General features: G+C 51.4%; 1 protein-coding gene across 1 annotated transcript; it reads left to right on the top strand.

Moving 5' to 3' along the window:
* Nucleotides 1-311: 311 nt before the first annotated feature.
* Nucleotides 312-25,485, top strand: TRAP1 (TNF receptor associated protein 1). The gene is made up of 18 exons (XM_054643567.2): nt 312-468; nt 4,767-4,934; nt 6,041-6,123; nt 6,909-7,049; nt 13,991-14,062; nt 14,745-14,905; nt 15,697-15,806; nt 15,990-16,063; nt 18,982-19,137; nt 19,447-19,567; nt 19,681-19,750; nt 19,912-20,059; nt 20,549-20,734; nt 22,352-22,490; nt 22,960-23,045; nt 23,823-23,968; nt 24,333-24,405; nt 24,679-25,485. The coding sequence occupies exons 1-18, from the start codon at nt 387-389 to the stop codon at nt 24,778-24,780; spliced, it is 2,118 nt and encodes a 705-aa protein (XP_054499542.2). The 5' UTR covers nt 312-386; the 3' UTR covers nt 24,781-25,485.
* The last annotated feature ends 22 nt before the right edge of the window (nt 25,486-25,507 follow it).

Here is a 25,507-nt window from a genome sequence, read left to right as displayed (position 1 = left end):
TTTCCTAACAAGTCCTCAGAAACACGAACGGGATTTTAACAATCACTAGAGGAGCGGTTTGGCAACGGCTTGGCGTCTGACCTCTAGGCAGAGCCCTGGCAACTCCCCCGTGAGGGGACCCAGGCGGGGCCCTGAGGGGACAGAGCCCGAGCCATGAGGGAACAGAGCCCGAGCCGTGAGGGGAGCGAGGCGCGGTGCCCCCTGAAGAGCTCGGTCGGGCCGTGAGGGGACCCGTGAGGAGCCCTCCCTGAGTGAAGCAGCGCGCGCGGGCTGAGGGGCAGGCTGACGTCACCGGGAGCGCGTCAAGCGCAGCCCGCGCGCGGGGGACTGGGCGCGCCCCCGCCCCGTGACGTCATCAGGTTGCGCGGCGGGAGGGCAGCGCGGGCATGGCGGCGGCGCGGGTCGGGCGGTGTCTGCTCGCGGCCCTGCGGCGCTCCGGGACCGCGCCCCGGCTGCGCCCGTCCGCAGGTGAGGGGGGACGGGCGGCGCGAGGAGCGCGGGCCCCGCGCTGAGGGAGCGGCCGGACCTCCACGGCTCGGCCCGGACGGGCGCGCCTGCCCGGAATTGCTCTCGGCCTTGCGCGTCCTCTGGAGGTGCGGAGGGTCCGCGTCCCGCTGGCAGCCCCCGATCGCTCTCGGCTGCTGCCGGCAGGCTCGGAACGGGCGCGGGCCCGGCAGCGCGGGAGCAGCGTGCACAGCGCCGACGAGCTGACCCGAGAGCGCCCAGCGCTCCTTCCCGGGGAGGGGCGAGTTCTTCTGGGGCTGTGCTGGGAATAGCGCGGGCTCGCGTGGGGCAGGGAGCGAGCTCAGGGCCACCAGCGGCTCCAGGGCCGTGTCCTGCCTCATACAGGGTATACAGCGTGCTCAGATCGTGTAGCACGGTGAGGTTCGTGCCCTGGCTCGTGTAGGGGTGTGTAATATATCCATGTTTATGTCCTGGTTCATACAGCACTCCCAGTTCATCTCCTGGCCTTTATAAGGTGTGCAGGACATCCAGGGGTACCTGCTGGCTCATACAGGCTGCACAGCACATTCACATCATGTCCTGGTGCACGTCCCAGCTCACACAGGGTGCACAGCCCAGTACCTGCATGAGGGCAGAAGGCAGCAGCAGCGTTGCTGTTCTCTGGCCAGTCACTACCAGGGGACGTTACAGATGAGCCTGAAGGGTTTGTGTTTTCCAGGGGTGCACTTGAAGTTTCACCTCAGTCAGCTGACAGGAGTAAGTGCTAAGAAAATTAAAACTCTGAGGCCTCAGTTATGGGATGTGCTCCCTTATCAAGGCCCTCATGCACTGGAAATGTGCCTGTGAGCTGCCATTAACTGAAGCATGGTGAGCAGTGTCCTGCCTGTCAGCAGCCTGTGCTGTTTCCTTATCTCTTGTTGGCCCCTAACTGACAGATCTGCATGTTGTTGCTGTGGTCTGTGCTTTCCCTGCAGGTTATGAAGAGAAAATGTATCAGGGGAAACTGTGTGACAAATAGGGTCACTTTCAGGGTCGGATTGTCAGGTTTATTGTGTCACAGAGTGCCACTTGGGTGTTTCTGGGCAATCTAGCTCTTCCTCCACAGAAATCCCCAGAGCCTTGTTAGCATCCATGTCTGGGAACAAAGCTGCTGCCTCTGGTGGGTCAGACACTGCAGCAGAGCCCGAGTTTTATCCCTTAAGCTGTCACTCAGGCCCTCAGGGAAGAAGCAGTGAGCAGAAGCTGTGTGGGGTGGGGATAAGAGGGAGGGGCAGGATTCTCCTTTGGGCTGTGTCCTGGCTGCAGGGACAGCCCTCCCTCCCCTCACCGGGCACAGCTGCAGTGTTCGCTTCACCACTTCAGAGGCTGGAGCTGGTGCAGAGCTTTTTGGGAGATGTGTTGGTGTGAGTGGGTCAGGCAGGGAATTCTCTTCTCCCCACATTTTTGGGGATCTGGTTCCCAGCTCAGGAGCCCTTTTGTGTGAGGAGATCTGAGCTGGGAGTGGTAAATGCTGGAGCTTTTCCTGCACCAGCTTCCCCGGGCTCCTGCTGACCCAAATTCTTCTCTTTTGTTTTGAGCCACAAACTGCTTTGTGCAGGGTTTCCCACCATAAATCTCTGCCTGGTGCTGGGCTCTGCTCACTGCAGGGCTTTTTCCAGAAGAGCCTGGGCTGTGTTTCCTGGGGGATCACTGTGGTGTCTGGATTGAAAGGAGCCCCTGAGGGCTTTGCTGTGAGTGTGTGAGGCAGGTCTGTGGCCGTGGGCACACTGGGATCACAGAGAGGTGGAATTTGGGGTGCAATGTGGGATTGTGCAGTGATGGGAACAGGAAAGGGTGTGGGCTGTGCTAAAGCTCCACATTTGATTAACTCACTATCAAAAGCCCTGATTTGCCCCAACACATCACAGTGCATATCTGGGGCAAGAGCCATTCCTTCTTTATCACCTGGGCTTAGGAATTTGTTTCTGAGGCTCGTTATGAGTAGCACATTCCCTGTTACCTCAGCAGGTGCTTCTCAATAGCTCTTGTGTGCTGATAATTGTGTTTTTATACCCAGAATAGCCAGGAGCCTTTTCTGCTCCCTTGCTTCAGGCAAGGACTCTCAAGAGGCAAATGGGCTGGAGGTGCTGCAGTTTGTATTTAATGAGCTCTGGCTCCCTGGCATGGGACAGGCTGCTAATTAAGGATGATAAAACCAAACATTGCACAAATCTGACAGGAACTTCCGAATTGATGGGTGGTGATTTATTATTGTGCTTTGGAGGTAGGGAGGCAAAAATGTGAATACATCAACAATTATAAATAGCCAGAAATAAAATTATAAGTAGCTGTAGTTTCTAGAGTCAGCTGGTGTTCATGGGCTGGACATCTGATGATAGAAATGAACTTAAGGTTTTAAGCTGCTGCTGCTCTGTGTCTTTTTTGGATCCTGGAGTCAGAGAGGGAGCAAAATTCTCTCTTTTATTTCTGCTGTTTGGGAGATATGTGTGTGTCTGTGTGTGTGCTTACGTACAATGCAGTATCCTACAGCACCCAGCATAAAATGAGTATAAAATAGATATAAACCTGATCTGCAGGCCCTTCCCCTCTGGAGATGAGGGACTGGACAGTGAGTGCTCTGCTGCTCTCCACCTCAGCCAGGGCTGTTTGCCCCTTGCCAGGCAATCCAGGCAGTGGAATGGAAGTTGCAGAAGGTGTGCTGTGGTAATGCAGCAGAGCTGTTTGTGACGCAGAGCACAGTTATGCGTGTGGGAGGTGTTCAGATGCATTTAGAACTATTTGTGGGCTCTTTTCTTTAAGGGCAGAATGACTGGGGAGTCATTCAAGCTTCTGGCTGGAGAAGTGGATCTTGATTCAAAGCTTTCTGTGAGGAGGAGGAGGAGGAAGAACGAGGACTGAGAGCCTCCTCTGTCAGCTCTTGAGGATGGGGTGCAGGAGACAGAAGTGCTGTTAAAGCTCAGGGGTTCATGTTCTCCTGCTCTGGAGCAAGTGAGAGCCCAGCATGATGGTCTGGAGCAGCAAGACCTGTTCTTGGTGACCACACTGACTGTAGGACCTGCTGTGGGGGGCAGGAGCTTTGCAGAGCACTTGTGAAGTGAGCCTGAGCCAGAGGATGAGGGATGTTGGTGAAAAGGCTGGAATGCAGAGTTCACTCCAGGGCTGTGGCAAGGTGGAGGAAGGTTCAGGAGGGACTGAGCTCCCTCAGCATGTCAGCTGGCCTGGAGGGCAGGAGGTGGCCTTGGAAGCTGTTTCCAAGGAGGTCACAGATGTGTTTTGGGACTCACACCGTACTAATGGGGTTTGGTTCAGTCTTTGGCTGTTTTTGTCCCCAATCATCTGAAGAAAGGACCCCTTGAGAATGTCAGGTGTAGGGTTTGGCTCCTTCCCTTGCTGGATGAAATGGCCAACAGGCACAGAGTGAGCTGTAAGGAAAAACCTGAGCTTGTCACTGCTTCCAGCCACTTGTGCTGCTTATCCATGTTCTCCTGGCTCTGTCCAGACTGTCCTGGCCCCTCCTCTGCTTCCCAGACCATCCAGCCTGTTGATGTTCATTGTAGCATGGGGGAGGCCAAGGTGCTGCCTTCCCCAGGGCAGCTGCAGGGTCAGGTCCTCACCCTCTGGGATCCTGCTCTGGCATTATCCCAGCAATTCAGAAATCACTCCAGGGAACAGGCTTTGCTCAGAGGTCTGTGGTGCTGCCATGGTCTTTTTGTGACCAGGTTTGTCTTGATTCATCCCCAACAGAGAAAAAACTGTTGGATTCACCTGGGCATAATAAAAGGAGGAGAATTGGGAATCCCTGACCTTAAGGGGGTGGTGCCATTTCCTGACTGGTCTCATTTTCCCCACTGATTTTGGGACTGGTGGCCTTGCTGCTGCTGCATGTGCTGCTTGCCCTGGGCCCAGCTTTGTTGGGGGGTGTAATCTCTGTGCTTGGACAGCCAGAGGCCAAATATCTATTGCCAATTTATATTCTCATAGGCAGTGATGTGAGAGTTGTCTTCAACTTAGCCAGGAAACAGCAGTGAAAGCTGCAGACTGCCTCTTTCTGGTTAATTCAGTAGGAAAGCTGCTAATTGTCATCTTCTGGATAAAATTTTATTTCAGAAGAGCCAAAGTAGCAACTTGCCCTTTGTATGCAGTGAAGGCAATTCTGGAGGGGAATGGTGGGTGTTGGGTGGTGAGGGAGCTGTTCAGACAGTGTAACTCCCATGGGGTTACCTAGGTGGGACCTCTGGGGAGTGCTCCTGTTGGTGCTGGACTTGTGATGTGTATTGAAATATCTCCATTTGTGTCTTTAGCAAAAGGAGCAGCATGTCTGCAAAGACAAATCCTCCACCACTGGAGCCTCCAGCACAATGTTCCTGCCTCCAGCATTGCTGCTGTCAGGATGTACAGCACCCAGACAGCAGAGAGCAAGGAGGAGGAGCCCCTGCACACCATCATCAGCAACACAGAGAACGTGAAAGGTGGGCCTGGCACACATGTGGGGATGCTCTTGGGGTGCTCCTGGGTCAAGGTGAGCCCTGCTCAGCAGTGCTGCTGCCTCTGGAGGAAGTGCAGGTGCTGCTCACCACATCCTTTCCATCTGTGTTTCACCATCACCTCCCAAAACCTGGGTGTGGAGGTCAGCATGGCCTTTACTGAGAAAATGGGACATCAAGACTGCATCCATGGGCACTGCCAGGCAGTTGGTGGTCGTGTGTGTGTGTGTGTGTGGAGGCTCCACAAACACTGGAATTGGCTGAAAAGAATTTTCTATCCCAGAAGCAAGCTGTGCCTGCCCAGGTCATTGCTGTGCACCCTGGAGGTGTGATGAGAGTCCTGGTGTCAGCCCTTTGGCCAGAATGAATTGCTTTGCACAGCTTCAGGGACAGCTGCTCTAAAGCAGTCTGAGCAATGAGTTAGTCCAGCACAGAAATCACATCTGAACTCTGCCTCTGTGGTTTTCCTGGAGGTACTTTTGAGACTGCCAGGCTGAAGTCCCTGGTGGGGTTGATGTGCTGCCCATGCTCCAGCTTCACCCCATCCCTGGGGGATGTACATCCTCACCAGCAAGGCATGGCACAGGTGATGTGGGACTTGTGCCTTTTCCCTGTGTTTTCCCAGAGTTCTCTAATGCCTCTTGCAGGAGAAAGGAGTTCTCTAATGCCTCTTGCTATTTTTAAAAGGCCAAGGATGGTCTTTCAGCTGAGATGTTTTGTAGTTTTAGTTTTTTCTGAGGAGGATTCTCTTCCTGGGCACAGCTCCCTGCCTGCAGGGCTGGCTGTACAGATGTGTTCATCCAGCCTGGCCTTGGACACTGCCAGGGATCCAGGGGCAGCCACAGCTGCTCTGAGCACCCTGTGCCAGGGCCTCAGCACCTTCACAGGGAACAATTCCTTCCCAATATCCCATCTGTCCCTTCCCTCTGGCAGTGTAAAGCCATTCCTCCTTGTCCTGTCACTTCAGGCCCTTGTCCAAAGTCTCTCTCCAGCTCTCCTGGAGCCCCTTTAGGCACTGGAAGGGGCTCTAAGTGCTCCCTGAGCTTTCTTTTCTCCAAGCTGAGCACCCCCAACCCTAACCTTTATTCCAGGTGCAGCCTCTAAACATGAGTTCCAGGCTGAGACAAAGAAACTGCTGGACATTGTTGCCCGTTCCCTGTACTCGGAGAAAGAGGTAACACACCCTCAGCTTGCTGGGAGATTTTCTGTTGGCAAAGCCCCATCTCTGTCAAGGGATACATCCAAAATGGTTGAACTGGGAGAGGAACTGTTCAGTTCCCAGTGAGTCCTGAGCTTTCATGTCAGGCTTTCTTGAATGATGTTTTTGTAAAACACTTTGAAAATGTATTTTTGAAACAATTTGTAGGTATAGCCAAGTGACTCCAAGCCTTGAGCCTCTGCAGTTTCACACTGAGTTTGGACAAACTTTTCTCTTGGCAGATAATGGGGAAGCACAGGTTGGGGAGCTGGGAATTAGTTTGTGGGGGCCAGTGATCTCCCAGGTGTCTGGGAGGGCTGTGCAGGGCAGTGTCACAGACATCTTTCATGAAAAATCCTTTCTTAAGATTTTTCTTTGTGAGAAGCTGCAGTTTCAGCAACCAAAAGTAACCAATGGTTATCTGCTGCTGTGGAATGCAACAGGTAGACCCGTGATTGTGGGGTCCTGTGGGTGTTTGGATTTACTGACCACTCATAGCAGAGCTGACTCTTGCTCTCTGTCTGAGACACAGATCTTTGTTATTCATTCTTGTCTATTCTTAGCTTAGCTAGCTTCTGAAGAAACCTTTTCCTTTCTATTGCTTTTTAGTATAGTCTTAATGTAACATATATCATAAAATAATAAATCAAGCCTTCTGATCATGGAGTCAACATTCTCGTCTCTTCTTCATCCTGACAAGCCTTGTGACCACGGTCACAGGGCAGGGCCAGGCTGCAGGCTCAGGCTGTGTCTGTCCCCAGGTGTTCATCCGGGAGCTGATCTCCAACGGCAGCGACGCGCTGGAGAAGCTGCGGCACCGCCTGATGACAGAGGGGAAGGCCCTGCCAGAGCTGGAGATCCACCTGCAGACAGACAGTGCAAAGGGAACCATCACCATCCAGGTAGGGTCTTATTCCCTGCTGCTCTCATCACTGCCCTTTGTCCTGTGAGGAGTCACTGGCAACTGAGCAGCAGCACAGTCCCCAAGCCTGCCCAAATATTCTGTCCTCAGTTCTGGTTCATGAGGCTGTAACCTCAGGATTTGATGAGAAACCAGCAATGCTGTCTGCTCCCCATTTGTAGCCATAGGAAAATTTGCTGCTCCTTCTTCCCCTATTGGGAAGTACCAGTGGCTTTTCTCCCTGTATCCCTGTCTAGTGCACTTCCCTGGTTGTGTGAGTTTCTCACTAGTGGGTAAGTTGTGAATCTGGTTTCCTCCTGACCTTTGGGGAGGTTTTCATGCACTTCCTCTTTAAGTCTGAGGTGTTACATGCTTGCTTTTGCAGACCTTCTCTCTCCCCTGGGTGAGGGGAAATAAATGCCAGGGTGGTAAGAAAGCCTTCCCATTGCTGCCTGTCTCTCTGTTCCTGCTCCAGGAGAGGCTGAGTCCAGCTTCTGCCCTCAGGCACAGTTGGCACTGTAGATTTGGGCAGTAGCAGAGCACTCCCCTGTGCCCAGGTTTTGGTTGTCCCTGCTGGTGACAAAATGCTGACTGGGAGGGAGACAGTCTGTAAGAGCAGTCACCTGTGGGCCTCAGTGTGGGGAGGGACGTGGAGCTGGGCCTTCTCTCTGTACTTTGATCTTGCTTGTGGCTCTTGGCCAGGGTGGGAGGCTGAGCCTCAGTTTTGGTGTTTTCTTGGCAGAGTTCCTAATGTTAAGAAGGCAAACTGGTCATTTTCCTTGTGGAGCTGTCAGCCATGAGTGTGGCTGTGGACATTCCTAGGAGAGCAGAGGAGGAGGAGGAGGAGGAGGATGAGGCAGGCAGCCCTGAGGGACCATGGCAGGTCCAGGGGAGATGTGGCACAGACAGAGCACACAGGCTGATATTTTTCAAGTGGGACAAAAGCAGGGGCTGCTGGAGGCTGCACAGTTATTTTATATTTCTGTTCCTCTGCAGAGCAAGTGCTGCAGTTGCCATGGGGAAGTTAGTGCTTGTCAGTGGGCACCACAATCACCAAGCAGAGATTCTCAAACCATGGTGCAGGGGCTTTGCTATTCCTGTCACTCTGTTGCAGTTTTCTGACTCCAGTTAACACCAATTGCTTGAGGAGCCCTCACTTAGCCCCAGGCAGGGGGTCATTCCTGCCATTCATCTTTCCCTTTTGAGATTGTAGTGGACACAAAGCATCTGACTCCATCAAGACATTGTTACCTCTCCTGCCCTGTCCCTGTGGAAGCTCTCCCCTTGTTTGGCAGTTTGGCTGGAGAGCTGCTTGCCCACCTCACAGGGTGCCTCTGATGCCATCCCAGTTAGATGGGTTAAGGGTTGGGATTTTATAACCCCCTGCCTGGCTGCCAGTGCCTCTCTAATGCCATTAAATGAGTCTTAACAAGGAAGCTTTTAACTGCAGCAGTCCTGGGCTGTGGGGAGCAGTGAGAACAACGCTGCTCCAATCTCTTTAATAGCTTTGCCTTCTCCAGAGTGCCAAAAGCTCCTTACCTCCAGTCAGGGGGTTATAAATAACTTCTTGAGGAAGCAAACTGCATATAATGCTTACTGTGAACAAGCATCATTCAGAACATTTCTCTGCCTTTCAGGAATGCAAAGGTGAAAGAAGGCTTGCTGCAGTGATTGAGGCAGAGATGGATCTTCCCTTTGCCACTGTTTTGTTTCTGTACCCACTAGGACCCACCAAAAAAGAGGCAGCAGGTCCCTCATACATGACCTGTGACAAGGGTCACCCCTTTTTTATTCCTAGAAAGGTCCCATTGTCTCACTCTGACCCCTGGATCCTTCTCAGATCTTCGTGCTGCTCTGTGCCTCTGCATCTGCTGAATCTCTCCCTTCCTCTTCCAAGCCCTGTAGCATCTCTTTGCATCTCATTGAGCTGAGAAAAGGCAGGTCTGTAAGGTGTGATGGCCCTTACAGGCACATTCCTGGGGGATTGTGCAGATCTGGTACAGGACTGCACTCATCTCTGTTCAGTGACTGCAGTTCTCCTTGTTCTCTGCCAGGACTGAATTCCAGTCATAGGCACAGCAGGACTCAGAATTCTGATGGATGTCCTCATTCAGGAATATTCCACCTAAGCATTGCAGTGTAGTGGCTGCTAAGAGGGACATGTTGACTGAATTCCACCACCTCACTTCCTTCACCAAAATCCTGTTGTTTTAGCAAATTCCACCATTTCCTCCATCCCTTTGAAAACTGCCTCATGTTTCTAGGACAGCTCCATCTGTAGCAGCCACAGCCTGCAAGGTCAGAGTGGTTAAGAAAATCCATTTGAAAATGTGAGGGGTGTGTTTCCAGTGAGAACAGCTCTGCAGAGCTCTGCAGTTCCGCATGCTGAGGCTTTACCAATGTGATTTTGGACCCTTTGGGGTGGGACCAGAGGGCCTCTTATAGACCCCAAGGCTCTGTGAGCACTGAGCTCACCTTCAGCACCTGCACAAGGTGACAGGCACTTGGTGGTGTTGGAGCTGTGCAGTTCTGCTGTGCTGGTGGGGATGTGTGAGCTCAGGGCTGCAGCCCTGCTCCTTGCTGAGGCTTAATTTAGGGTTAGGACAATTGAGAGGAAATGGTTTGAAATGTTTACAGAGCTGATGGCTGCTTCTGCTGGGGGAGGGAGTGTGCTTGCTCTTCCAGCATGGGGGAGCAGCCAGAGCTTGGGCTGCTCTGTTCCCTTTGTTGGGCTTTCATCTCTCTGTTGCTGTCATCCAAAATCAGTGTCTGTGAAACCACAAAATCACCAGTTTGCTGTGTTGGGAGGAGTTAAAATGACTGCAAACACCACTCCTCCCTGCAACAGCTCCCTGTATCACTGAGCAGATCTCTCCTGCCTCACAAACAGCCTGTAACAGGCACTGGGCTGTGCTGGGCTCCAGTAAGGATTGGGATGTTTGGGCTGTAGCAGGTCAGTGCAGATGCACCCTTGTGTCCCACAAAGCTTGGGGAGGGTGAGGGAGCAGGTTCCCCTCCCCTGTGGGACCAGGCTGCAGCAGAGAGGGTGACCTGCACTGTAGCATCTGTGTCACTTGGGCTTGGGGAAGCAGGAGATGGGCAGGTGGAGATAGAGGGGTAAATCTGGCTGTACTTTAGCAAGTCTTAGGTGCAAGTAAATCTACAGAAATGTGCCACAGATTGCAGGGATGGGCTACAGCTTCCAGTGGTTGCATCATCTTTAACAAATAAGCCCAGAACCCAGAAATATAAACACATCTCAAATAACCTGTGGCCCAAGGAAGGAAGTGCACAATCTTTTAGTTCTCTTCACGGCAGAATCAGAGCATGTCCTGTATAAAACTGGGAAATTCAAAGTGGATGAAAGGCAGTACTTTTCTGGACAGTGGGTATTTAGACCTGGATGGGTGGAGGCTGAGCCTGTGGTTTTGCAAAGGAAAGCTCAGGCTCTCTGCTTTGGACAACTCCCATGTACTAGGCCAAGATTACCTCGTGTTCACAGGCATCAGTTTTAGTCTGGCTTTTCATCTGCTGGTTGCTGCTGCTGCAGATGCTTTAATGATCCCAAACCAGAATGTTGCTCTAGTGCAGCTGCTGTCCTGGTCTTGTGAATTTGAAGTCTTTAATCAAGGTATTTAAATAACAGTGGGCACATTTGCTAATCAGACATTTTGGGATTTTATTACCTTATCAACTGGTGAAAGCAGCATGTCTTTATAATATACTCAGTGTTCTTCTGATGCCCCGTTGAGGTTTTATACTGAAATAAATGTTTCAAGTGTTTGTTTTGCAACAAAGCAAAGTGAAAGACACAATAGTTCAGCCAGGTCCCTCTAACTGGGAGCATTCCTTGCAATGCAGTCATGGCAGAGGCAGCAGTTAATGGCTGCTTAATAGGTTGTTAGGTGTAAGGAAGCTCTGCAAAACTTTAAATTGGACTCAGGTAATGAGCAAAGCTAAACTAATCTTACACAGCAGGTCTCTGCAAACATCCAGCACCCCCACCACAGGGTTAGAACAAAGGGCTCACAAGGCACAAAGGTGCAGGTTAGCAGCAGCTTTGGTACCTTGGAGCTTTCCACACATAAAAAGGTGCTAAAAACAAAGTTCAGCTGATGTCTTTTTGGGGTAAATATTACTGAGTTTAGTTCAACACTTGTGGCCACCAGCCCTTCATACTCTGAAGGTCTACAGCCTCTTTGTTGTCTTTTATTGGGGATGGTTTGGGGAGGATTTTTACTCTGCACCCTGAGAAGTGCCAGAGGAGAAATTCACCCAGGTGAGGAGGTGGTGATTCTGCTGGGTAACAGCAGGTCTTCTGTAATTAACATTCAGCTAATGAAGGGTCAGCACACTGAACTCTGTGTCTTGGTCTCTCCAAGCTGTAGAGAAACACCTGGCACATGGAACTCTGAGCATATCTCTCATTTTGTAATTTGAGAAGCCCAGGTACAATTTGCTTTGTGCTGTTACAAATAGCCCTCCTGTGGCTGTGGTCAGCCTGATAAAGGTTTTCTTGCAGGCTGAAGGGAGGGCTAGAACCGTGTGCAGGGGAAGAGAAGTTGTAATGCTGTGGGTGCTGATGGTGGTGGGCAGAAGGAGTGTGCAGGAGTTGGGTGATGCCATGGTGGTTCCTGGTGCCCAGCAGCCAAGCAGCAGCTGCTGCAGCACAGAGCAGTGTGAGGAGGGCAGTAGAAATTCCACCAGCTGCTTCCTTGGAGTTCATGGAGCTGGAGCTGCCAGCACTTGTGTGGGCCCAGCCTGAGGTGGGCTGCTCACAGGCAGGTTCAGTTGCCTCCCATGACTGCAGAGTTCCTGCTCTGCAGAGCTCAGCTCCCATCTCTCCTCTGCTGCTCCTTTATTCCCATTCCCTCCCCATGTGGTGAGGGGAGCCAAAGGAGAGCTGCAGGAAATGTGGACATGGCAAGGGTGGCTTGAATCTTGATGGTGTCTTCATCCTAATCCACCCAGGTGTTTTCCTGCAGGAGGGAATGTCTGCTTTGCCAGGCTCTTCACTTTCTGCTCCCCCTGTCAGCATCCTGGCTGTTTGAGCCCTGCTTTCTTTGTTCATGAGATTCACCCTCATCAAAGCAGTCTCCAGGAACTGTCATTAAGCATTCTGCAGTAAGTTTGGCAGGGCATTAGGAATTCAATAGCCAATAAATTAATGGGGTAAGGATGTATTTTTTTTAACACACTGGAATTTGGGAGTGACATGCTGTGCTATAAATAGAAGGGGATCAGAGTTCTGTTCAGGGTCTGGCATGAAGAAAAACTGAACCAGATGCTGAAAGCTGTTCTTTCTGGCTTTTTCTTCCCTGGGGGGAGGGACCATGTCAGATTCCTGAGATTTTGCCATACGCTGTTTGTTTTCCTTGGCTTTTCATCTCTCACTGTTGAGATCGTACTGGGCATCATCCCTGTTCTCAGCCAGGACTGGCCTCATTGGATTTAACCAAAGGAAGGGGATTGCTGTGCCCTGCCTTTTGGGGGCAGGAAAATGTCTTTTCCACATGGCACCTCACAAGCTGAACAGTTCAATCCTTTAGTGCAGTTAAGCACTGCATTAAGAAATCCATACTGCCATTAACTTACTTTGGTAATAAGCCCAGTAAATGCCCCATGGGTGGCAGAGGTCACTCTGGCTCCTCACCTCTGAGCCACCTAAGAGCTGCCAGCTCTGTTGCAGCTGATTTTGCTGACCCTGCACACCAAATCCCACCCCTGGTAAGGCACTGGGGATGTGTGAGCCCACTCTGGATGTGCCAGCTGCTGTCAGCTGTGATAACCATGCTCACAGGTACTCAGGTAGAACTGAATCCCTCATGGGAATGAGAATCACATCTCACTTGGCTACTTTTCACCTCAGAGAGTGGCTCAGAACATGTAACAGTGGGTTCTTGGGATGCTTGTGTTGGGTACAGAGACTGCTGGGATTTGGGAGGGGGAATGGCACTTTGTTCTTGGGAGTGGCATCCTGGAGGGCAGTAGCCTGCCCTTTGCTCCTGTGGAAAATGTGTGTGGAGCAAGTCTGAAAACACATTGGACAACAGAAGGGGAAAGATTTTTTTGTGAGAGGGTGGCCATCTCTAGCTGGGGTTTGCTGTTACCTTTGTTGCCTTGGGGTGTCATGCAAATTGAAGTTGCAGCCAGGTTTGAGCCTTACTGCAGCCTTTTCAGGGTGGTGCTGCTGCAGGCTCTGCTGCCTGAGATGTGTGAGCTGCAGGGAGATGTTTATCTGCATGCAGCAGTGCAATTCTGGAATAACCTGGGAGTCACAAGGAGCTTGGGCAGAGCATCACAAAGTGTAGCTGGTGCATTGGATTTTGGCTGCTGTTCCCATGGGAATGCCATACCCAGCTCTCCTGGACATTGACAGCTTCATACTCACACCATGGAGCACAGGGCTTGCAGAGAAGGGTCTGGATTACCTGAGAGTTAAGGGCTTTGCTGCTCTGCTGCTGCTTCCCAGTGTTCCACATCTGCAGACTGCAAACAAGCTGCTTCTCTCTGCTCCTCACTCCCCCTCAGAGCAGCTCAGGAATGGAGGCTGTCTCTGTGCATGACATCTGGCACTGTGGGGCCATGCCTGGCTTCACATCTCTTTCCTGCACTGCCATCCTGTGCTTTTTAGAGGGATGTAGAATCCAGTCTGTCCTGGCATGGTTTTGTCTTTCCTTGAGAAATGGCCAGAGTCTCTGAGCTTTCTGGGGTTTGCAGGGAGCTGTGGCTGCCCCTGGGGCTCTGTGCCCTCTGAGTCTGTGTTCCTGGCCATGGGCAGATGGAGGCACAGCTAAGTCTGCTGTTGGATTTACTACTCAGAGGGGAGGGAGACAGTGGGAGGTGGAGGCAGAAGTTGCTTGGGTGCTGTTTGCTGGAGCAATGGTTCCCTGCTGATATTCCCTGATATATCCCTGAGCTGCAATTGCTGTTTCTTTTCAGGACACAGGTATTGGGATGACCCAGGAGGAGCTGATTTCTAACCTTGGTACCATTGCTCGATCAGGCTCAAAGGTAACTTGGGATGAGGATCCTTCTCCCTCCCTTAAAAAACTCTTCTCCAGTTGCAACCACTTTTGTTCTCCTGGTAATTTTTCATTCTGTTTTGTCCCTTGGCCCTCAGCCCAGCTGTGAAATGACACTCCCTCTTGGGAGGTGAAACCTGCCTGTGGAGCCTCCTGGCTTTCAGTGGTCCCTGCTGTGCTGTGGGAGGCCCAGGGAGCCCAGGCAGTGCTGCTGGGCCCTGTGTGTGGCACTGCTGCACCCACTGCCCTCACTCCAAACACCCTCCAGCCCAGCCATCCCTACAGAGGGGCACCCACCCACTTGGTATTTGCCCCCTGTCCAGGGGAGCAGCAGCTCTGTCCCCACAGCAAGGTGTTGTACATATGTACCTGATTTTTGTTTTCATCTCTGGAGGCACCATTTTAAGGTTTGCTGTTCCTGATTGACACCAAGCTCTTGCTTGTTTTCCTTTTACTGCTCTAAGCAGTGCTCCCCTTTTCCAGAGGTGCAGTCCCTGTGCAGAAACCCTTTTCCTTGGGAACCTTCCTCAGAGCATTGATGCAGGAGCATGGGGTGAGGGTGCTGCACTGCCAGGCTGCAGTGCCTGAGGAGCCCAGCTGGGCATTGATCACAACCTCCAGCAATTCCTGAAGTCACTTTGTGCTGGTTTGTGTCTCCTTTGTTCCTGCAGGCTTTTCTAGAAGCTCTGCAGAGCCAAGCTGAAGCCAGCAGTAAAATCATCGGCCAGTTTGGAGTGGGTTTCTATTCAGCCTTCATGGTGGCTGATAAAGTGGAGGTGTTCTCACAGTCAGCAGAGCCAGGCAGCCCAGGCTACCACTGGTCATCTGATGGGTGAGGCTGCAAAGAGGGCTGGCAGCATGGGGGGCTGTGTCCTGGCATGGCCTGAAAGCCCTGCAAAGACAGGGCTTGTGTGTTCTTCCAGGACCTGGCTGAGTGGTTTAGGTCCTGCTCTAGTTATACACAGTAACAAAGCCCGGCCAAACGTGTGGGAACTGCAAGGGCAGGGTTGGTTTTTCAGAGCAGACATGCTGTGGACAGAGTGCCTGCCTGTCCTGTTCATCCCAGCTCAGGGGGCCACACCACAGGGACAAACTGAACCTCCTGGGTCTAATCATCCTCTGAGGTTTGGCTTGGGGCACCACAGAGAGCAGAGCTTGTGCAGCACTGGGAGCTGCAGGTACATCTCCCTGGGGGTCACAGCTGTGTGCTCATCCTTTGCTTTTTGCTTCAAGTTGCAAATATCTGTGATGGCAAAGCTGTGGGCTGCTGGACATGTTGGAATTGGAGCTTCTGAGGGTGACAAGCTCAGCATCCCCTTAAAATTTCCTGAGAATAAAGAATTTACTACATTATTTAAATTCTTGAGAAAACTGAGACACCAGCCTGGTTTGGGTTTTCAGTAGCTAGTGTTTTTGCAGAGCAGTTTATCCTGGGTCTGGGTCTCTGGGGAAAACAGCCACATGTTTTTTGGGGTTTCTCAGAGCATAAGGAGTATTTGACATTTTTTTGCCTTTTCCTCTCAGCCTTGAAGTGTTGTGTGTGCTCTCAGTTGAACAATTTCTCTGTGCTATCATGAGTGTACCTGAGGCACAAACTGACACAATGTTTGTTTCTAATCCTAGTTCAGGGATGTTTGAGATTGCAGAAGCATCTGGGGTCAGAGCTGGGACTAAGATTATTATACACCTGAAAGAAGACTGCAAAGAATTTGCAAATGAAGACCGAGTCAAGGGTGAGTAGAGGAGGGGAATGCTGTTCCCCCTAGGCTCTGGGAATTCTCTTGGTGCTCACAGATGGGAGGTGAATTTACAGGGTTTTTCCTCTCCTGCAACTCCTTTCACCTGCTGTTACTGAGGGAATTCCTGCTGTGTTGTTTCCACAAAGGTGACCCTTCTGTGTCTTCTTTCCATTCCAGAGGTGGTGACAAAATACAGCAACTTCATCAGCTTCCCCCTGTACCTCAATGGGAGAAGAATTAACACTTTACAGGTGAGGTGGAGGCCACAGGCAGGTCACTCATGGAGGTGAACCTCTGTAATGCTCCCCTGGAGACAGGAAACAGCACAAAGCTGTCCCTGGAAGCCAGGGGAGGATTGGCCAGGATATCTCAGATCTTGCACTGATCAGTTAATTAGAGCAAAAGGAGACAATCCAGCTGAAGTCATATCTGCAACAGCTTCTTTGCATTTATTGTGGAAAAGTCTTGGAGATCAGCAAGATCTGTTCTCTTCCCTTGTCCTGAATTATTATTTCAGTGCTTTATAATGCTTATTCTGTTCAAGCCATGTGACATGTTAGTGCTGATGGGATTGGTGGTGTGCTGACACCTCTCACTGCACTTCTTTCTGTCCTTTACATGGAATAGCCCCTGCCAGGGAGTGGTTGGGGTTTTTCAGCAGCTCACAGGGAGTGGTTGGGGTTTTTCAGCAGCTCACAGCCTGATTTATTCCCAGCTCCTAGCTGAGCATTTTCTGACCATGGCATTATACTGCATCCAGATCCATTTTACTCAGATGTTCTTGGCCCAATTGCAGGCATCACTTGGGAGAAATTAATTATCTTTAAAACAGAAATCTATGAATCATTTTCCTCCAGCATCTTCTCTTCTGATTGTTTAAAGCTTTCTCACCTAAGAGAGCAGGTAGAGAGCATGTGTGTGGCTTTTTTGTTTCCTGGAATGTGGCACCGACTGCACAGACTCTCAAGACTGTATTTAAACATTTTACCATGTTAATTTATCTAAGGTTCTGTAATTGGTGTTATTAGTCACTGATTATTTATTTGGATTCCTGCATGATAGTGTTTCTGTTCCAAAGGCTTTCTAGCTGTGCCCCTTAAATTACAAAACCAGAAATAGCTTTAGACAGCTGTTTGCTCTCTCTGCCTGACAATCAATAGAACAGGCTCCCTGGAGAAGAGCAGTAGTAGAGCAAGGGGTGAAATGCCCTTAATAGAGTCATGGACTTTTATCTTCTTATCAGAAAGTCTGTTTTCCCTTGGGTTACAGCAACAGCTTGATTCTCATCATGCTCCCATTTCATGCTTTTTCTTTATCCAGGATCTTGGCTTTGTGCTTTTCCACACATCAGCATCAGTTCACTGCAAACAGAGCCACAGTTGGTTCCCTGGTGGGATTTCTCCTCAATGAGCCTGTGAATGCTCACAGCATGGAGCTGGGGTTTCTCTGCTCTAACTGGGATAACTGTTAGCTACAAGTGAGCCCCTGAGAATGCAGCACTTTCCAAAACACAGCTACTGTAAACACCTTAGCTCCCAGTGAGTCCATAATCCTACCTGTGATCCTGCAAACCCTCCAGGACACTTGTGTCTGCTGGAAATGAGGGGAACAAGGCTGTGAGGCAGAGGAATCCTTAAGGATTTCAGGGCTGCCAGGGACCTGAAACTCTTGGGCTCTGAGGGTGGGCTGGATGTTGGTGTTGTCCCCAGAAATCGCTCCTGTCGCTCGTTTGGGCTTGAGTGGCAAAGAGAGGCAGTGACTGAGGTGGGCTTCACTCAGCTGGAAACACACAGTTCTGCATTGAGTCCCACATCTTTGCTGGGTGCGAGTCTTTAGCTCAGGTACTGGAAACTGAAACATGCTGTGAGCATGGGCTGAGTGCTTCAGAAAGCACTGGGGGAGTTAGAGCAGCAGCAGCAGGTGGGCCTGGAGCTCATGGCATGTGTTCATGTGGGAAACAGTGGTGGAGCAGTGACCCTGCAGTGGTTCACAAAGCAGCTCCCAGCTCCACAGGGGTGAGGCAGGGGCTGCCCTCCTGAGCCTGGCACTTGTGTTTGCATCACTGTTGAACAAATCAGCAGAACAAATCAGCAGAAAACAGTGCAGGAGCTGCTTCACAAGCTCTTAGCTGAGACAGTGGCCTCCATCAGAGAGGCAGGTTGGTTGCAAAAGGCTCACTAAAACTTTTGCTTTTCCTTTACTTGCTGGTTAGGCCTTGAGAACTTGACCAGTATTGCCAGTCAGTTGAGCTGTGGGATCTGCCCAGGATGGCCATTGGCAAGTGTGATGTCAGGACCCAGGACATCCCTCTGGCTGTCCTGAGCAGCCAAGACCCCTGCCAGGGGTCTCAGAGACCCTGGTACAGAGCCCAAAATGCCCCTGTGGTTTTGATTATGACCCGTGGAGCAAGTTACCAACCTTAGATGAAGATCTGCAAGCCATGACAAATTAAGTAGAATGATAGTGAGTTTATCACAAAGTGAAAAAGTAGATTTTGGGGTTTTTAGAATGGGGATTCAGGGGGGCAAGATGGAGAGATCTGGGCATATCCTGCCTTTCTCCTTCTTCTTCTTGGTCTCCATCTTCTGCTGTGATGTTGGCACTTTTAGATTAGTTTAGAGTAGAAGCTCACTGTCTAACATAGGTGATAGGTATTGGAAAGTAATTGTAAACATTGTATGTATAATTTTTAGTATAAAGATATAACACCACCCTGGGGGCAGGCAGAGTGCCTCTGAGTGTCGTGCTGAGCAGACCTTGGCTGGACAGGAGAAAGAATTTTATAGATAAGATACAATAAACAACCTTGAGACCGAGAAATGAAGAGCCTTGATTCCTTCTTCAAGCGCCGGGCTGGGAAAAGAGACTTTCTAACATTTCTCTGAGTCACTCTGACCAGCTAGAAGCCCCAACAGTGTGAGGCAAAGGAGGTTAGCCAAATCCCTTTTGTTTGGGGCTAGACAAAGCTGCCCTATAGATGTTGCAGGGCAAGAGTTACCTCTGAGGGGTGGCCAGACGAGGGGCAGTAGCTTGTTCATTGATAATGTGCCTGAGCCACATCTCACTCCCAGGCTGTGCCTAAGAGTCTGTTTGAAAGGTTCTATTTCCCTGCTCTGGCATCCTGGAGGCCAGAGAGCTGATGGGAACTGTTCTCCCTGCTCCTGCACAGGCCCTGTGGATGCTGGAGCCCAAGGACATCGGCGAGTGGCAGCACGAGGAGTTTTACCGCTTCATAGCGCAGGCCTATGACAAACCCCGCTACGTCCTGCACTACAAGACCGACGCTCCCCTCAACATCCGCAGCATCTTCTACGTGCCCGAGCAAGTACGTGCGCTGCCCTGGAACCTCTGCCCAGCCTCTCTGAAAGGGGAGAAGGGCAGAGCTCCTTAGGGAAGGGAGGCAGACGTGGCTGCAGGGAGGAATATCCAGTGGGGCATCTCTGCAGTGGGCTGGTGTCGCAGGGTAATTGGGATAATGAGCCATGAGAGGAGCAGGGGGATGGCTTGGGTGGGTCTCTAGGGAAGAGAGCCAAGACTTCAGCTCTCGTTGGGTTCAGCATTGTAGGGAATACCACAGTGTGATGTGGGGCACCCTGCACAGTGTGGGTGTTACCTCCTGTCTCTTTTCCTGCAGAAGCCATCCATGTTTGACATCAGCAGGGAAATGGGCTCCAGCGTTGCCCTCTACAGCCGCAAAATCCTCATCCAAACCAAAGCTGCAGACATCCTGCCCAAGTGGCTGCGCTTCCTTAGAGGTGGGTGTGCCACCAGGAATAGCAGGTTATGGACGATGGCTTCCACAGGGGCTGCCCTCCTGAGCCTGGCCCTTGTGTTTGCATCACTGTTCAAGGGTTGCTTTGTGTTCCAGGTGTTGTGGACAGTGAGGATATACCCCTGAATCTCAGCAGGGAGCTTCTGCAGGAGAGTGCCCTGATCAGGTAAGCAAGAGTATCTCTGGACTGAGATACAAGGAAAAGATGTAAAGCCATGAGGGAAAGGGGACAGTGGACTCACTACGGCCCTGCACAGAGAGATGTTCACCTAAAATGTCTTGTCTGGCTCTAGCAGCTGTCTTAAAAAAGGCTTGTTCCTCCTGCAGGAAGCTCCGTGATGTTTTGCAGAAGAGGTTGATCAAGTTCTTCATTGACCAGAGCAAGAAAGACCCTGAGAAATATGCCAAATTCTTTGAGGAGTATGGGGTGTTCATGAGAGAGGGGATTGTCACGATAGCAGAGCAGGATGTCAAGGTACCATGAATCTTGAAAACTGCAGCTGATGGGAAAGATCACCATGAGCTGGCATGAGGGAGACTGCTACTTCCCATGGAACTTGCACACCCATAACTTGTGTTCCTGGGTCTGCCAAGACCTATGGATTCTCTAGTACCTCAACTTTCACTCTTTCTGACTGGTGCTGCTTCCCATTTATTTTGAAATCCTGCAGAGTCTCTGTGCCCACACTGTTGTCAGCCCTTCCTGGTGACATGAAGAGCTGATGACAATGTCAACTACAATGGGCAATAAAGATGGGCCTTCCCCTCCTGTTGCCTAATTCCCATTTCCAGAAGAGCTTGACCTACATCCTCTCTAGATCACTTTTCTGCCTCTTTAATATCTGGAGCAGGAAAGGAGGGATTCAAAATCCCCTGAGCCATTTTGCATGGCTGCCAAGAGAATCCTTGGGGTTGGGTGCAGCTCAGTGACCCAGCTGAGCTGACAGGAGCACATTTCTTGCAGGAGGACATAGCAAAGCTGCTGCGTTACGAGTCGTCGGCGCTGCCCGCGGGGCAGCTGACCAGCCTGAGCGACTACGGCTCGCGCATGAAGGCCGGCAGCAGGAACATCTACTACCTGTGTGCCCCCAACCGGCACCTGGCCGAGCACTCGCCCTACTTCGAGGCCATGAAGAAGAAGGACATGGAGGTGGGTGAGCAGTGGTGCCACATGTTGCAGTGTGATGTCATACCTTGCCTCAGTTTCTCGGTCCTTCCCCAGGTGCCAATCACCACTCCCTTCCCCTCCCTTGCCCCTGCTGAGTGCTGTCTGTCAATCTGGCATTCCAGAAGGCAGAGTTCAAAAGATGCCTTTCAGCCCTGGGGGACATTGGGCCAGCCAGGTGTCATTTGTCCCCTGAGACTCCCCTCCCTTACCTGCTTGGTGGGATCCCTGCCCCTTCCCTCCCCCTCTCCCCGGGGTTAAAAGACACAGCAACCACACGGTTCAGGGAGGTTCTCTTAGGGCTCTTGCTGCATTCAGAGGCTTATGGGCCAGGAATAAAGCTCTGGATCGAAACCCTCCAGCAGAACCCAACTCCTTTCCTTCAGCATCACCTTAAGCTTCTCCACCAGAGGTAAACCCGAGCTCCTGCATGCCTGGACTTGTCCCAAGCACCCAGGTGCAACATGCAGCTGGCCAGAGGTGTCTCTGAGGTGAAACCACCACAGCTGCCGCCTTTGGTCAAGCAGCAAGGGCCAGACGAGCCCAGGCACGTCCCATCCGGCTCTATTGGTATTAATTCCAACAGCCACAGCTGGGGCAACACCCTGAGCTGCTGCAGTAATGGTCAGGGCTGGTTCTCAGGGCTGAGCATGGCACTGAGGCCTGTGATAGAGCCCTGCCAGCACAGTGCCTTTGCCTGGCCCCCTCTGCCTCTGCTCTGTGACATGAGGCCAGGAGGAACCTGTCACACACTCTTAACTACAAGGTTAAACAAAACCATGCAGCTGTTAGGAGTATCCAAAAGAGGGCCATGGGAGTGGTGAAGGGCATGGAGGAGAAGCCATATGAGGAGCGGGTGGGGGCACTTGGTCCATTCAGCTGGAGAAAAGGAGACTGAGGGGAGACCTCACTGTGGTCTTCAACATCCTCACAAGGGCCAGCAGAGGGACAGGGGTCGATCTTTTCACTCTCATGACCCAAGGGAATGGCTGGAGCTCAGCTGGGAGGTTTAGGTTGGGTATCAGGAAGAAGTTTTCACCCAGAGATGTCAGACACTGTGACAGGCTCCCCAGGGAAGTGCTCACAGCACCAAGCCTGTCTGAGTTCAAGAAGCATTTGGACAATGCTCTCAGACACAGGGATTGTTGGGGTGTGCTGCACAGGGAAGAGCTGGGACAATGATCCTGATGGGTCCCCTACAACTCAGCATATTCTGTCATTTAGTACTTGTACAGACACTTGGTTCTTATATCTGTTTCCTACCTTTGCTGGATCCCAGAGCAGGAGGCTGGGAGCTGCTGTGCAGGGCTGGAATTGTGTTACATTTGTCCTCTGTGGGCAGGTGGCCCTCTCAGGTGTGGAGGCAGTGCTGGTTCTCACTTTCCCTGGGCAGCAGAACTTGTTCAGCTGCAGACCTGCCACCCATGGTAACAAATCCCTCAAGGGTTTGATTTCATGTCAGGCCCTGAGTGACAGTCACTGTGGGGTTGAACCTGTGAGTTTCCTGTGTGATATTGCTGCTGTTTGGTACAGAGCTGCCTTGGGAAGGAGGGAATGCTGTTACATCCCAAACAATGCGTTGCTGTCCCTTTGTTGGCACAGGTGCTGTTCTGCTATGAGCAGTTTGATGAGCTGACACTCTTGCACCTCCGGGAGTTTGACAAGAAGAAGCTGATCTCTGTGGAGACAGACATTGTTGTTGATCACTATAAGGAAGAGAAGTTTGAGGAGAGCCGCCCAGGTACTGTGAGCCTCCCCTGTCCCCTCCTGCTGCACACTGCCCTGCTACCCTGAGCAAGCAGTGAGGGGACACCTTCCTCCCCTGTTCTTGCAGCTCCTGAGCAAGAGCCTTCCACCCTCCCATTCTCATGGTCTGAGGTAGCTTAGAGTTTTTGTAGACTGGATTCGTCTCACATGATCAAAGTTAAATGGAATGTCATGTGTGGAGTTGCCATGATTTTATTTCAACCCCATGCATATATCTGGTGCCCAGGCAGAGGCAGGCAGCCCCTGGCAAAGCATGAGCCTGCCCTCTCCAGGTGTGGCACAGTCTGGGATGAGGATATGTAGGTGTGTGCTGAGTGGTGCTGCACTCCCACTCCCACAAGAGAACTGATAAATGAAAGTGTGAAATGGAAGAGTGGAAACTCAGCTCATTGTCCATTGCACACTATAGATGCACACTCAGATGTGCCCTCTTTCCCTGCCAGCTGGAGAACGTCTGACAGAGAAGGAGGCTGAGGATCTGATGGCCTGGATGAGGAATGCCTTAGGCTCTCGAGTCACTGGGGTGAAGGTGGGTATTCTGTGTCTGGGTAGCTGAGTACAGGAGATCCATGGAGGTAATGATCTAGGGAAAAAAGATGACAGGTGGTTGGGGATCTGCTGCCACAGAGTTTTCTTTGGACACTGTAGGAAGACATTCTTCTCTGTGCCTCCTGTAAGTGGTGTGGATGCTGGCATTTGTCATTGGCTGGTCAGGGTGGCAGCAGAAGAACCACATCTCAGTGTGTATTGAGCAAAGCCCATATTGCAGTTGATGCTCAGGTTACCAGAACAGGCTGGTGACTTTTCTTGCTTGTGGAAAGGTGTATTGGCAAGGAATGCTTTGGGTCCAGCTGCAGCCACTGCCTGTGGACTGTGGAGCCATTTGAGCCCCCATCTTTCCTGCTGGTTTAGGCAGCTCCTGTGAGATGGGAATGAATCATCTTGGTGTAGACCTGTGCTGAGGAGACTCCAAGCCCTCAGACTTTCCCCACATGTCCAGGCTTTCCACATCAATAACAGTCTTTTGGAAGTCATATTTTGCAATGTCTGATATTGTTCTGCTGAAATGCTGAGTTGAGAACATCAAGGGTTTTTTGCAAGTTTGTCATCCTTCACTTCTGCTTGATTTGTGAAAGCTTTTCAGAGTGTTTGCTTGAATGGTAGCTATGTGTTGAGGGCTGCCAGTTTTACTGCAGGCTCTATCATTTGGGGCAAGGCAGGATTGGGATTTGCAAGCCTTGGGTGACCCTTTTCCATTCTGGATGTGCACTGTCCATGGCAGCCCTGACCGGTGCTTGTGCCGCAGGTGACCCCGCGGCTGGACACGCACCCTGCCATGATCACCGTGCTGGAGATGGGCGCTGCCCGCCACTTCCTGCGCATGCAGCAGCTGGCCAAGACCCAGGAGGAGCGAGCCCAGCTCCTGCAGCCCACCCTGGAGATCAACACAGGGTAAGGGGGGACAGCAGCAGCACTAGGCCTGGGGCACAGCAGCCTCTCAGCAGTGGAGGCGGAGAGGAGGCCGTGTAAAGGCTGCCAAGTAGCAGAGTCCTCCCCAGTATGTGCAGTCAGTGCCACAGAGCCTTCATCTGTGACACTGAGTGACACCTTCAATGTGAGCCCCCCACACACAGTGTGCAGCCCTCTGGGGACCATGGGGGTTGTAGGGACAGATAGGAGAGAAGAGAGAAGCCCCCAGAACAGGAGCAAGGAAGTTGACTTTGGTGATCCACTGTGACTTAGCTGCTCATTCTGGAAATAAATTTCTCACTGTGTCCTAAATCAGCAAGTTTCAGTGTTGATCTCTCTCTTGCAGGCATGCTCTGATTAAGAGGCTCAGCGAGCTGAAGGACAGTCAGCCTGATCTGGCCCAGATGTTGCTCGACCAGGTGAGAGTTGGACCTTCTCCAAAAGCAGCACCATCCTTCCCAGAACCAGCTGCAGACCAGGCATGGCAGGGAACAGGGTGAACCATTACAGTGGGCAGGAGTCACAGCCTTCTGTGGCCCCTGGGTATTTCTGGGACTTGTGGTCGATGTTTTCCTAGCAGGTGCCCTAGAAGACATTCTTAGTTTCAGCATGCTGGTCCTGGGAGTAACATTCCCTTCCTCCCTCAGGCAGGTTGCTTTGGTGCTTATTTAGTGCTTTCTTCTCTTTTTCAGATTTATGAGAATGCCATGATTGCAGCAGGACTGAATGAGGACCCCAGGCCAATGGTGAACCGGCTGAATGAACTCCTCACCAGAATCCTGGAGAAGAACTGAGCCCCAAGGACTGAGGGATGAACTCTGTGCTGACCTCGTGCCTCAGGCACAGCCACTCTCAGCAGCTGCTTGCAGGCACTGTCCAGCACAGGTTCATGGGCAGAGGGCAGGGACAGTGCTGGGGACATCCAGCCCTCCCTGCACGGGGAGGAGCCACCTGTAATTATCAGATCCCACATCATCAGCTTGTTCAAAGTGCAGTGCTCTTAGTGGGGACAAAATCCAGAGGTTGCTGCTTAAATAATGTGCCCAAATTTCTGACATGAGCCTGAAGAGCCTCATTTCATACTGTTTCTAAAAATGGCCTTTCTTAAAACAGATGTTGGCAGCAAGATCCCCAGTTAGGTCTGTGAATACACCCCCCTATCCACAAAATCCCTGCTCACCTTTGTGCTCTGAACAAGCACTGGAAAAATCAATTAATTAGTTAAGAAACCTCCAGGTCTGCCCAGGCAGGAGCAGTTTGCTGGCATGGAGACAGCTTGCTGCCTTTGGCAGACACAGATCCTGTTGGTGGAACATGGCAGAAAAGATCACTGAGCTGCTGGCTAAGGGAGTTCATCCTGGTCTTGTGGAAAAGGGGAAGTAACTGGGAGGCAGCTTTCTACTGTGTGGCTTTCTGGAGAGTCTGTGGGATAAACTGCATGCCTAGCTGATGTGTATTTATGATAAATAAACAGTTCTTATTTTCTAGACATCCCCCCACTTCAGTCTCCTCTTTATTTTG

The sequence above is a fragment of the Agelaius phoeniceus genome, chromosome 16 (genome assembly GCF_051311805.1).
Source record: "Agelaius phoeniceus isolate bAgePho1 chromosome 16, bAgePho1.hap1, whole genome shotgun sequence".
In the NCBI taxonomy this organism is placed as follows: domain Eukaryota; kingdom Metazoa; phylum Chordata; class Aves; order Passeriformes; family Icteridae; genus Agelaius; species Agelaius phoeniceus.
Note: the sequence above shows the minus strand (reverse complement) of the source record. Positions and strands in the feature narration are given on the sequence as shown.

Coding starts and splice junctions, on each gene's coding strand:
- TRAP1 (XM_054643567.2), top strand. CDS start 387: ATGGCGGCGGCGCGGGTCGGGCGGTGTCTGCTCGCGGCCCTGCGGCGC. Junction 15,807..15,989: donor AAATGAAGACCGAGTCAAGG/GTGAGTAGAGGA, acceptor TTTCCATTCCAG/AGGTGGTGACAAAATACAGC. Junction 16,064..18,981: donor GAAGAATTAACACTTTACAG/GTGAGGTGGAGG, acceptor GCTCCTGCACAG/GCCCTGTGGATGCTGGAGCC.